Genomic DNA, 13,822 nt, shown 5'->3' with positions numbered 1-13,822 from the left:
CTCTTTTGGGGAGTTTGTCCCATTATTCTCTTCAGATTATCTAAAGCTCTGTCATGTTGGATGGGGAGCATCGCTGGACAGCTATTTTCAGTTCTTTCAGAGATTCAAGTTCAAGTCCGGGCTCTGGCTGGGCCACTCAAGGACATTCAGAGACTTGTCCGAAAGCCACTCCTGTATTGTCTTGGCTGTGTGCTAAGGGTCGTTGTCCTGTTGGAAGGTGAACCTTCACCCCAGTCTGAGGTCCTGAGCACTCTGGAGCAGGTCTTCATCAAGGATGTCTCTGTACTTAGCTCCATTCATCTTTCCCTCGATCCAGACTAGTCTCCCATTCCCTTCCGCTGAAAAACATCCCACAGCATGATGCTGCCACCACCATGCTTCACCGTAGGGATGGCCAAAGAGACCAAAGAGTTCAATATTGGTTTCATCAGAGCAAAGAATCTTTGTTCTCATGGTCTGAGAATCCTTTAGGGGCCTTTTGGCAAACTCCAACCAGGCTGTCATGTGCTTTTTACTGAGGAGTGGCTTCCGTCTGGCCACTCTACCATAAAGGCTGTACTGTCAACTGTGGGACCTTATACAGACATGTGTGCCTTTCTAAATTATGTCCAATCATTTCAATTTACCACAGGTGGACTCCAATGAAATTGTAGAAACATCTCAAGGTTGATCAATGGAAACAGGGTGCACCTGAGCTCAATTTCAAGTCTCATAGCAAAGGGTCTGAATACTTATGTAAATAAGGTATTTCAGTTTTTTTATTTTTAATACATTTGCAAACATTTATAAAAACCTGTTTTCACTTTGCGATTATGGGGTATTATGTGTAGATTGATGAGGGGGAAAAAGTGAATTCCATTTCAGAACAAGGCTGTAACGTGGAAAGGGGAAGGGGTCTGAATACTTTCCTAAGGCACTGCACATGACTGGTTCTCCTGAGTGTAACATTACCTCCCTCAGCTCGTATGTTAGTGGGTGCTGAATGGTGGCTATGGTGAGGAAAAGGCTGGTTTTGACTCTGGAGCTTGTCCCCGGATAGTGGTCTCTGTCTAAAGAAACTGCAGAATGTACCTTGAAGGATGTGACATTTTTACTTTATCTTCTTATATATATCTTTCTTTTGATATCTCACCATCTCTCTCTCTCTCACCAGATTGTATCAGGATAGACTGTAACCTCAGTAAGTTACTCCTATCATGTTTAACTCTACTTCAGAACAACTGTATTCTATACCTCACTGTTTTACTTTTAATGCTGTTAAATGAATTTAACATTAGCCATATCAAATATTTATCCCCATGAAGTACAACAATCACATGGTTGTCTTGAAAATGTAAGGGACTGTAAGGAAGGTATCAAATACTGTATAAAGCCTAACATCCTTTGGTAAACTCATCCTCTAAGCAACACATTTCAGAATAACAAAATTAGCCCTTGTTCTTTACAACAGAAAAATACCATCTGTTTATGGGTACTCAGTGCTTTTCATAGAGAAGACAGTGGCAGTAGCTCCCAGTCCCTGCTACTAACTTCCAGCAGTAATATACTTTACCACCAGATGGCAATATACCATTGGGCTTTCGGGGAGAGGGGGGGGGGGTGACCTATTTGAACTTTTTCAAATCAATTTTTTAGGATTCAAGGAAAGATGTAACTACTTAGTTTTTTATGTTGGTCAGTACAGGTATAAACCTTCTTTACTACGGGCCAGAAGATCTGTTCTACATCTACTTTCCTTCAATAATTTTATACAGGTGAGACCGTGACAACAGATTGTGTACAGAGTAAATGTTTTACCTTAAATAGCAACCTTAAGTATGTTGCTGCATAATTGTCCTATGAATTTAGATGGATTGAAGTTTAATGGCAGTAAAATAAAATACAATCTTAATTGACTTTAAACAGACAAAATTTGCCAGTAGTTTAACTAAATTATAGTCAATTAGAGCCCTCGACCATCTGGGAGAGCCTCTCTTTAGGCCAAAACTTGTTGTGCATTTTAAACATGCGGTGAATTGACCACTTACAAGCACCATTTTAACATATAATTGGAGTTATGCTAGGAGGTAAGCATAGAGAGGAACCTGCACAATTTACAAAACAGGAGGGGGAAAAAATGTATGGGTGGATGTTGCCCAATGTAGGCCCAAAGCGGAGGTTATCTGTTGTATACAGTATAGGCAGTGGTAACAGTCATAAATAAGAAACACCACAGGTACCTGACTAGGTCGTAATGGTTCCCACCTCTTCCCCACACCATGTTGTCACAGGCTGATTGCCTCAGCCAGTGTATAGAGGGGTGTATACTCTGCCGCAGGGTATTCTGGTGGGGAGCTGTCCATGTTGCTGATTTGCTCACTAAGGTGCACTGTCTCCATAAGGCCACAGCGTCTGCAACCTACAACATACTAGTATCACAAACATGTTTACAGTAGCATATAGTAAACCGTATTTTTAAGGTGAATAGAGATCTTATATTTCAGAAGGAGAACAGTCATCAAGAGCAATGCGGTTACAGTAGGTACATAACACAAGGAGAATAGTCGTCGAGAGCATTGCGGTTACAGTAGGTACATAACACAAGGAGAATAGTCGTCGAGAGCATTGCGGTTACAGTAGGTACATAACACAAGGAGAATAGTCGTCGAGAGCATTGCGGTTACAGTAGGTACATAACACAAGGAGAATAGTCGTCGAGAGCATTGCGGTTACAGTAGGTACATAACACAAGGAGAATAGTCGTCGAGAGCATTGCGGTTACAGTAGGTACATAACACAAGGAGAATAGTCGTCGAGAGCATTGCGGTTACAGTAGGTACATAACACAAGGAGAATAGTCGTCGAGAGCATTGCGGTTACAGTAGGTACATAACACAAGGAGAATAGTCGTCGAGAGCATTGTGGTTACAGTAGGTACATAACACAGCACACAAAACACAGTGCCAGTTCTAATGGAATAGACCAACCAATGTTGGACTACGTATTGTCGTAAGTATACTTTCATCTAAAAAGGATACATTTGTTTGACAAAATTAGCATGTTTTTATTTGCATCAATAGCTTGCATGTTCAAAGTCTCAACTCAGTCTCAACTATGCCTGCAGTATATCAAGACAGAATCATCCTCACAATGCTGCACAGTGACATGTCATTTTCTGTCATGTAGAGAATAACTATGTGCATTCATTTCCCTTTAATAATCAGCATTTTCAAAACAAATTAATCTAAACTGTTATTCAAAGTCTGGTGTAAATTGTGTGTTTATGTCAATGGGATTTTTTTGTGAAAAGTTTAGATATAATTGTGCATCTGTGTGAAAGGGGTCATGTCTTTCACGGTCTTTAGGGCATGTTCAATGCAGAAGGCAAACTTAAATGTGCCAAATCTGGTGTTGGTTTACTAATAGGTGATACCAAATTAAAGTTGCCAAAAATATTTTTTACATGTTTTTTACAAACAAAACACTGAAAGGATATCAAACCTATGCAGCTATCCCTGCCAAAAGACACAGCTGGGGCCTACCAGGCTCTGACCAGCCTCCCATTCAAACACTAGCAAATAAGAGCAACAATTACACACAGGTATATAGGATCTCCTCCATGGACACACCTCGGAGCATACCCATGTGGCCCACAATCTAGGCGGACAAATCTAATTACACTCGGTAAAAAAGATAGAAACTGGCCAAACACCATAATATAGCATTCTCAACAGCTATTAACCATGTCTTAAGCATGGTTAATACTTAATCAATGGAAGATAAACATCATTTCAACATATAGTGTCAGTCAAAAGTTTGGACACATCTACTCATTCAAGGGTTTTTCTTTATTTTTACTATTTTCTACTTTGTGAATAATAGTGAAGACATCAAAACTATGAACACATATGGAATCATCTATTATTTAGAGAGCAGAATGGTGAGGAGAGATGTACTAGTTTTCCATAGCGGGAAGTAGGGGTTGCTGAGGGTGCTGCAGCACCCCCTGATATTTAATTTTTAAAATATATATATATTATTTCCACCAAATTTGTGCACTAGGCCTTTATTACTGTATGAGTGGGGACAAACCCTTGTCAGCAGAGTGGAGAAAACTACTTCTCACTCCTTCAGTGTGGCTGTGGCTATGCAAACCAGCCCTTTCCTTAGTCTATACTATGTTTGAAAATGTGTGTATATGTATGTATATATGTATGTATACAGAAATATCACATTTACATACCGTACCAGTCAGACGTTTCAATATACCTACTCATTCAAGGGTTTTTCTTTATTTTTACTATTTTCTAAATTGTAGAATAATAGTGAAGACATCAAAACTATGAAATATCAGATATGGAATCATGTAGGAACCAAAAAAGTGTTAATTAAACAAATCAAAATATATTTTAGATTTTAGATTCTTCAAAGTAGCCACCCTTTGCCTTGATGACAGCTTTGCACGCTCATGGCATTCTCTCAACCAGCTTCACCTGGAATACTTTTCCAACCGTCTTGAAGGAGTTTCCACATATGCTGAGCACTTGTTGGCTGCTTTTCCTTCACTCTGCGGTCCGACTCCCAAACCATCTCAATTGGGTTGAGGTCAGGTGATTGTGGAGGCCAGGTCATCTGAAGCAGCACTCCATCAATATCCTTCTTAGTCAAAATAGCCCTTACACAGCCTGGAGGTGTGTTGTGTCATTGTCCTGTTGAAAACAAATGATAGTCCCACTAAGCGCAGACCAGATGGGATGGCATATCGCTGCAGAATGCTGTGGTAGCCATGCTGGTTAAGTGTGCCTTGAGTACTCGAATCAACTTTATTCAATTATATGCACAAGCCTAACTCCAAACCAAAACACAACTGGAGGGAGTGGAGCACATGCTGCATGAGCCTTCAAATAATTGCACATATTTGCACGCACCCTAGGAAGCACAGCAGAACACAGGACCAACCAGTAATCACCGCAACACCAAGAACAAAAAAACAACGGTATCAAAATGAAATGACATAAAGCATTTCCATTTCTACCCAATAAGTTTATGCTAATGTTAGCTCCTAAACATTGCATCCACTCAGACGATCAAACAGCAGATCAATTACAGGAAATAACCACAGAAACAATGTTTGCTTGTTAAACAACTCCCCATAATAGCGAATGAACTAAAATCATGTAACGTAATATTAATGTAACGTGCTGTGAATCAGTGTGTGATATCTAAATACTTATTTTTCTGTGTATTTGAATATTTTCAAATGATGTGAATCATTGGAAACATTTAAAAGTATTTTTACAAGTATTTCCTAAAAATAGCCTACTATTTGAAAGTATTATCAAATATTATTTTCAAATACCTGGGTTATATTCATGGGAGTGTATTTGTAATTTTGTATTTTCAAATACATGCTAATACTTTCCAAGTGTTTTTCCAAATACAGTACATTCCGATATTGTATTTTTTAAATATATCTGAATACTTACTTTGAAATGTATGTGAAAGCAATTTAGATATTTTAAATAGTATTTGAGATATTGGTCTATATTAGAAAAACAACAATGAGAAATACTTGACTTAGGCTACAAGTGTGGAGGTCGCAATCTCCAGCTAGGGTGTGTAGACATAAAAAAGCACTTCACTTCATTGTGGATATCTAGTGATTTCTGTGCTTTCTGACACACCAGAATTCTTACTGTTCAGCACACCACTATACAGCCCTTGCAACACTTGCTTGCGAACTTCTCTAAAATGTGTATGTACTTGATCCTGGCAGAAATGCTCTCCGCTGAACCACAGAGTGGGTGTTTGGGCTGAGGCTCCATTATTAGATGGCAGGGGAGCCCTCCTCAGAGACCAGACCAACACTGCTTTAACACAGTTCACTTCAGATGAATAGTCCCATCTCCTCCGCTCTGTAAATATTTGTCTGTACCTCCCTCCAACTGCTCAGTAAAGTAGACTGTTGTGTTGATTTAGTAGGTGAACGTGGGTTTTGTAGGACATAAACCCACAGTCAATAAAGAGGAACATGACCGGGGTTCCATACTAAGATCTGAAGGTTATTTGGGAATAATAGACATGCTGATATAATGGTCTGAAAAGAGACTGACAGTATATTGTTGTTTTACAATTGTAACAAGGTTTCATATTGGAAAAGCACCGCTCTGCCCCATGCCTCACCGTTTCTAAGATTAGATGTCATTGTTGGATACTGTAATCAAACATGTCAATAAGTACTTAAAGCTGAATTTTATGTTATAAGATGACAATGTACCGGTTGTAGGGACTTTAGTAGTCTAATAATTGGTTATAATTGGTAACTGAATTCATTAATTTGCCTGCTGTTCTAAATTAATAACATTGCATAAGGGCACCAGTAATTGTTTTTATTCAAAGGGAACAATTTACTTGAATATCTAATTAGTAGTTTAGCCTACATTCATAAAGTCTTGTATCAACAATTTGAAAGGAAATGTAAAGTCTGTAATTGTATTAAAGCCAGCATTTGTCAAAACAAGAGAACCACATTTCTTTATAAAGACAGAATTTATTATTATCCTAAGAAACACACAATTAAAATAAACACAAAGATGATGGTTGATAAAGCAATGGCGAATTGTCAAGGATGAAACACAGAGAATGCTGTCATATTTACTGAGTCACTGGTCAGGTCCTTTCTTTCTCTTTGTCTCTCCTTGACCCGCGTCAGTACCTATTCAAGGGGCTTTATTGGCATGGGAAACGTGTTAACATTGCCAAAGCAAGTGAGGTGGATAATATACAAAAGTGATATAAACAACTAAAATGAACAGTAAACATTACGCATACAGAAGTTTCAAAAGAATAAAGCCATTTCAAATGTCAAGTTATTTATATATACAGTGTTCTAACGACCTCTACTGGAGCAGTCAGCTTTGTGTTGCAGCACATGGTGTGAAGGTGTCCAAAACGCCACTCTCGTGGGCCATTCATTTTTCACAAAGGTGTAGGTCTGTCCATTTTTCTTCAGTCCCTGTCAGCGTTCCATGTTTTTCCGTGACTTCTGTTTCAGTCCAAGACTGACAACTCTTTGTCATGCCTTCTCTCCTCTCACCCTCCTGCAAGACAATTCTCGTTCTCCTCCAAGTTGATCCAAGTCGTCATTTCAAATGTATTTAAGAGTAGGGATAAAAGTCAATACTTTATCATTTGCCTTTGTATTAAGAATGTTTTTCTGAGAGGGAGTTGGGTGTTTTCCTGCCCAACATCATGGGATGTTGAACCAAGGAAACCTTTGTTAGACACACAACATGACCTCGTTCGTGTCTCCTGACGGGTCAGAGTTCAACCTTTTCCTTCGAGCTGGTGTGACTGCTTCCTTTTGTTTGTACATCGTTCTTAGGTCAGCCATCACGCAAGAGCAGGAAGACATAACCACTTCCTGAAAGGTTTATGACTCATTATATATGAAGGTTGGGCAAAAAGGGTCTGTGGGTGTGAACATGGAGAGAGAAATCCCCCTGCCTCATGACAGTCACACTAATGTGTTCCTGTGACACCCAGAGTTACAACACAGTGTTAAGTGCCATAGCTACTGTGTCAGATAACTTTGTAGTTGGTCTAGAATGTTGCCCCCTGCCGAGACACTTGCTCTGCTGTAAAACGCCAGAAGCCAGTGGCCTCTCTCTCCCAGAGGAGGAAATAGTGAAGTACTTGGAAACCAATTCATATCATCAGCTGCAGCGTCCCAGTAGCAGCGTCCCAGTAGCAGTGTCCTCTCTCTGTTATTGTCAGACACCCTGATCTCAATTAGACAGACAAACCCCTGGAGGCCGTCTGGCTTAGGCATGGCCAATTAGCTTTCCTAGCCATGTCAGAACTCCTTTGAATTGCTGTGTCGGCCTGTTGCATAGCCAATAATCGGGGTTGACTGTGCTGCAGTGGCAAAGCTTCCGCATTGTGACCTATTTTCAAATCAAACCTTGAGAGCTGGGGGAAAAAGCAGAGGATTTAGCAGAAATCCTGGAGCTATAAAACTCTTTCCACCGGCCAAGTCTCTGGATACTACACATGTGTTAGCTGGTTGTCTAAAGAGTTGATATACCATTTCATATAGAGGAGACGTAAAAGTATTTAGTCAGCCACCAATTGTGCAAGTTCTCCCACTTAAAAAGATGAGAGAGGCCTGTAATTTTCATCATAGGTACACTTCAACTATGACAGACAAAATGAGAAGAAAAAATCCAGAAAATCACATTGTAGGATTTTTAATGAATTTATTTACAAATTATGGTGGAAAATAAGTATTTGGTCAATAACAAAAGTTTATCTCAATACTTTGTTATATACCCTTTGTTGGCAATGACAGAGGTCAAACATTTTCTGTAAGTCTTCAGAAGGTTTTCACACACTGTTGCTGGTATTTTGGCCCATTCCTCCATGCAGATCTCCTCTAGAGCAGTGATGTCTTGGGGCTGTTGCTGGGCAACACGGACATTCAACTCTCTCCAAAGATTTTCTATGGGGTTGAGATCTGGAGACTGGCTAGGCCACTCCAGGACCTTGAAATGCTTCTTACGAAGCCAGGGCGCCCGGGCGGTGTGTTTGGGATCATTGTCATGCTGAAAGACCCAGCCACGTTTCATCTTCAATGCCCTTGCTGATGGTAGGCTTTGTTACTTTGGTCCCAGCTCTCTGCAGGTCATTTGCTCACCGTTCTTGTGATCATTTTGACCCCACGGGGTGAGATCTTGTGTGGAGTCCCAGATCGAGGGAGATTACCAGTGGTCTTGTATGTCTTCCATTTCCTAATAATTGCTCCCACAGTTGATTTCTCCACCATAATTTGCAAATAAATTCATAAAAAGTCCTACAATGTGATTTCCAGGATTTTTTTTCTAATTTTGTCTGTCATAGTTGAAGTGTACCTATGATGAAAATTACAGGCCTCTCTCATCTTTTTAAGTAGGGGGACTTGCACAATTGGTGGCTGACTAAATACTTTTTTGCCCCACTGGACATATGAGATGAATAATGCAAGATATGTAAACATTATTAAAGTGGCATTATTAAAGTGACAAGTGATCCATTTGTATTAAAGTGGCCAATGATTTCAAGTCTGTATGTAGGCAGCAGCCTCTCTGTACTAGTGATGGCTGTTTAACAGTCTGATGGCCTTGAGATAGAAGCTGTTTTTCAGTCTCTCGTTCCCAGCTTTTTATTTATTTATTTTAGGCAAGTTAGGTAGGCAAGTTGAGAACAAGTTCTCATTTACAATTGCGACCTGGCCAAGATAAAGCAAAGCAGTTCGACAGATACAACGACACAGAGTTACACATGGAGTAAAACAAACATACAGTCAATAATGCAGTATAAACAAGTCTATATACAATGTGAGCATTGTGAGCATTGAGATAAGGGAGGTAAAGGCAAAAAAGGCCATGATGGCAAAGTAAATACAATATAGCAATACAATATAGCAAGTAAAACACTGGAATGGTAGTTTTGCAATGGAAGAATGTGCAAAGTAGAAATAAAAATAATGGGGTGCGAAGGAGCAAAATAAATAAATAAATTAAATACAGTTGTGAAAGAGGTAGTTGTTTGGGCTAAATTATAGGTGGGCTATGTACAGGTGCAGTAATCTGTGAGCTGCTCTGACAGTTGGTGCTTAAAGCTAGTGAGGGAGATAAGTGTTTCCAGTTTCAGAGATTTTTGTAGTTCGTTCCAGTCATTGGCAGCAGAGAACTGGAAGGAGAGGCGGCCAAAGAAAGAATTGGTTTTGGGGGTGACTAGAGAGATATACCTGCTGGAGCGTGTGCTACAGGTGGGAGATGCTATGGTGACCAGCGAGCTGAGATAAGGGGGGACTTTACCTAGCAGGGTCTTGTAGATGACATGGAGCCAGTGGGTTTGGCGACGAGTATGAAGCGAGGGCCAGCCAACGAGAGCGTACAGGTCGCAATGGTGGGTAGTATATGGGGCTTTGGTGACAAAACGGATTGCACTGTACACTGGCTATTTTGTAAATGACATCGCCAAAGTCGAGGATTGGTAGGATGGTCAGTTTTACAAGGGTATGTTTGGCAGCATGAGTGAAGGATGCTTTGTTGCGAAATAGGAAGCCAATTCTAGATTTAACTTTGGATTGGAGATGTTTGATATGGGTCTGGAAGGAGAGTTTACAGTCTAACCAGACACCTAAGTATTTGTAGTTGTCCACGTATTCTAAGTCAGAGACGTCCAGAGTAGTGATGTTGGACAGGCGGGTAGGTGCAGGTAGCGATCGGTTGAAGAGCATGCATTTAGTTTTACTTGTATTTAAGAGCAATTGGAGGCCACAGAAGGAGAGTTGTATGGCATTGAAGCTTGCCTGGAGGGTTGTTAACACAGTGTCCAAAGAAGGGCCGGAAGTATACAGAATGGTGTCGTCTGCGTAGAGGTGGATCAGAGACTCACCAGCAGCAAGAGCGACCTCATTGATGTATACAGAGAAGAGAGTCGGTCCAAGAATTGAACCCTGTGGCACCCCCATAGAGACTGCCAGAGGTCCGGACAGCAGACCCTCCGATTTGATACACTGAACTCTATCAGAGAAGTAGTTGGTGAACCAGGCGAGGCAATCATTTGAGAAACCAAGGCTGTCGAGTCTGCCGATGAGGATGTGGTGATTGACAGAGTCGAAAGCCTTGGCCAGATCAATGAATACGGCTGCACAGTAATGTTTCTTATCGATGGCGGTTAAGATATCGTTTAGGACCTTGAGCGTCGCTGAGGTGCACCCATGACCAGCTCTGAAACCAGATTGCATAGCAGAGAAGGTATGGTGAGATTCGAAATGGTCGGTAATCTGTTTGTTGACTTGGCTTTCGAAGACCTTAGAAAGGCATGGTAGGATAGATATAGGTCTGTAGCAGTTTGGGTCAAGAGTGTCCCCCCCTTTGAAGAGGGGGAAGACCACAGCTGCTTTCCAATCTTTGGGAATCTCAGACGACACGAAAGAGAGGTTGAACAGGTAATAGGGGTGGCAACAATTTCGGCAGATAATTTTAGAAAGAAAGGGTCCAGATTGTCTAGCCCGGCTGATTTGTAGGGGTCCAGATTTTGCAGCTCTTTCAGAACATCAGCTGAATGGATTTGGGAGAAGGAGAAATGGGGAAGGCTTGGGCGAGTTGCTGTTAGGGGTGCAGTGCTGTTGACCGGGGTAGGAGTAGCCAGGTGGAAAGCATGGCCAGGCGTGGAAAAATGCTTATTGAAATTCTCAATAATGGTGGATTTATCAGTGGTGACAGTGTTTCCTATCTTCAGTGCAGTGGGCAGCTGGGAGGAGGTGTTCTTATTCTCCATGGACTTTACAGTGTCCCAGAACTTTTTTGAGTTAGTGTTGCAGGAAGCAAATTTCTGCTTGAAAAAGCTAGCCTTGGCTTTTCTAACTGCCTGTGTATAATGGTTTCTAGCTTCCCTGAACAGCTGCATATCACGGGGGCTGTTCGATGCTAATGCAGAACGCCATAGGATGTTTTTGTGTTGGTTAAGGGCAGTCAGGTCTGGGGAGAACCAAGGGCTATATCTGTTCCTGGTTCTAAATTTCTTGAATGGGGCATGTTTATTTAAGATGGTTAGGAAGGCATTTAAAAAAAATATCCAGGCATCCTCTACTGACGGGATGAGATCAATATCCTTCCAGGATACCCCGGCCAGGTCGATTAGAAAGGCCTGCTCGCTGAGTACCTGGTAGGTTCATTGATAATTTGTGTGAGATTGAGGGCATCAAGTTTAGATTGTAGGATGGCTGGGGTGTTAAGCATGTTCCAGTTTAGGTCGCCTAGCAGCACGATCTCTGAAGATAGATGGGGGGCAATCAGTTCACATATGGTGTCCAGAGCACAGCTGGGGGCAGAGGGTGGTCTATAGCAGGCGGCAACGGTGAGAGACTTGTTTTTAGAGAGGTGGATTTTTAAAAGTAGAAGTTCAAATTTTTTGGGTACAGACCTGGATAGTAGGACAGAACTCTGCAGGCTATCTTTGAGGTAGATTGCAACACCGCCCCCTTTGGCAGTTCTATCTTGTCTGAAAATGTTGTAGTTTGGAATTAAAATGTCTGCATTTTTGGTGGTCTTCCTAAGCCAGGATTCAGACACAGCTAGAACATCCGGGTTGGCAGAGTGTAGTAAAGCAGTGAATAGAACAAACTTAGGGAGGAGGCTTCTAATGTTAACATGCATGAAACCAAGGCTATTACGGTTACAGAAGTCGTCAAAAGAGAGCGCCTGGGGAATAGGAGTGGAGCTAGGCACCGCAGGGCCTGGATTCACCTCTACATCGCCAGAGGAACATAGGAGGAGTAGAATAAGGGTGCGGCTAAAAGCAATAAGAATTGGTCGTCTAGAACGTCTGGAACAGAGAGTAAAAGGAGGTTTCTGGGGGCAATAAAATAGCATCAAGGTATAATGTACAGACAAAGGTATGGTAGGATGTGAATACAGTGGAGGTAAACCTAGGTATTGAGTGATGAAGAGAGAGATATTGTCTCTAGAAACATCATTGAAACCAGGAGACGTCATTGCATGTGTGGGTGGTGGAACTAATAGGTTGGATAAGGTATAGTGAGCAGGACTAGAGGCTCTACAGTGAAATAAGCCAATAAACACTAACCAGAACAGCAATGGACAAGAGATATTGACATTAAGGAGAGGCATGCTTAGTCGAGTGATCAAAAGGGTCCAGTGAGTGGAGAGGTTGGTTGGGGGTCATGGCGATTTAGACAGCTAGCCAGGCCATCGGTAGCAAGCTAGCATAGAATGGAGGTCTGTTGTTAGCCACCTCTTGCGTTCCGTCAGTAGATTAGTGGGGTTCCGTGTGGTAGAGGGGATTAATCCAAATCACACAACAACAACAAAAATAAAAACAATAGATATAGTTATAGAGGCCCAAGAATAAAACATAATAATAATAAAAATAAATAAATTGTCCGATTGATGCACCTATACCAACCTCGCCTGCTGGATGTTAGTGGGGTGAACAGGCAGTAGCTCGGGTGGTTGTTGTCCTTGATGATCTTTTTGGCCTTCCTGTGATGTCGGCTGCTGTAGGTGTCCTGGAGGGCAGGTAGTTTGCCCCCGATGATATGTTGTGCAGACCTCACCACCGTCTGGAATGCTTTGCGGTTGTGGGTGTTGCAGTTGCCGTACCAGGCGGTGATACAGCCAACAAGATGCACTCAATTGTGCATCTGTAAAAGTTTGTGAGGGTTTTAGGTGACAAGACAAATTTCTTCAGCCTCCTGAGGTTGAGGCGCTGTTGTGCCTTCTTCACCACACTGTCTGTGTGTGTGGACCATTTCAGTTTGTCAGTGATGTGTACGCTGAGGAACTTTACTTTTCACCTTCTCCACTGCTGTCCCGTCGAGCTGGATAGGGGGGTGCTCCCTCTGCTGTTTCCTGAAGTCCACGATCATCTCCTTTATTTTGTTGATGTTGTGTGAGAGGTTATTTTCCTGACACCACATTTCGAGAGCCCTCATCTCCTCCCTGTAGGCTGTCTTGTCATTGTTGGTAATCAAGCCTTCTATTGTTGTGTTGTCTGCAAACTTGATGATTGAGTTGGAGTTGTGTATGGCCACGCAGTCGTGGGTGAACAGGGAGTAGTAGAGGGGGCTAAGCACACACCCTTGTGGGGCACCAGTGTTGAGGATCAGCGAAGTGTAGATGTTGTTTCCTACCTTCACCACCTGGGGGCGGCCCAGTTGGAAGTCCAGGACCCAGTTGCACAGGGCGGGGTTGAGAGCCAGGGCCTCAAGCTTAATGATGAGCTTCGAGGGTACAATGGTGTTGAATGCTCAGCTATAGTCAATGAACAGCAT

General features: G+C 41.9%; 1 protein-coding gene across 1 annotated transcript in view; it reads left to right on the top strand.

The window, feature by feature from the left end:
• The window catches only part of LOC109873865 (neurexin-2), a 274,209-nt gene that overhangs the window by 61,445 nt on the left and 198,942 nt on the right, over positions 1-13,822 (top strand). Inside the window, exon 7 of the mRNA XM_031808787.1 lies at positions 1,154-1,180. Within this exon, the coding sequence (XP_031664647.1) occupies positions 1,154-1,180 (27 nt within the window). The remainder of the gene's footprint in view (positions 1-1,153; positions 1,181-13,822) is intronic.

This window comes from Oncorhynchus kisutch, linkage group LG29 (assembly GCF_002021735.2).
Source record: "Oncorhynchus kisutch isolate 150728-3 linkage group LG29, Okis_V2, whole genome shotgun sequence".
Classification (NCBI taxonomy): Eukaryota; Metazoa; Chordata; class Actinopteri; order Salmoniformes; family Salmonidae; genus Oncorhynchus; species Oncorhynchus kisutch.
Note: the sequence above shows the minus strand (reverse complement) of the source record. Positions and strands in the feature narration are given on the sequence as shown.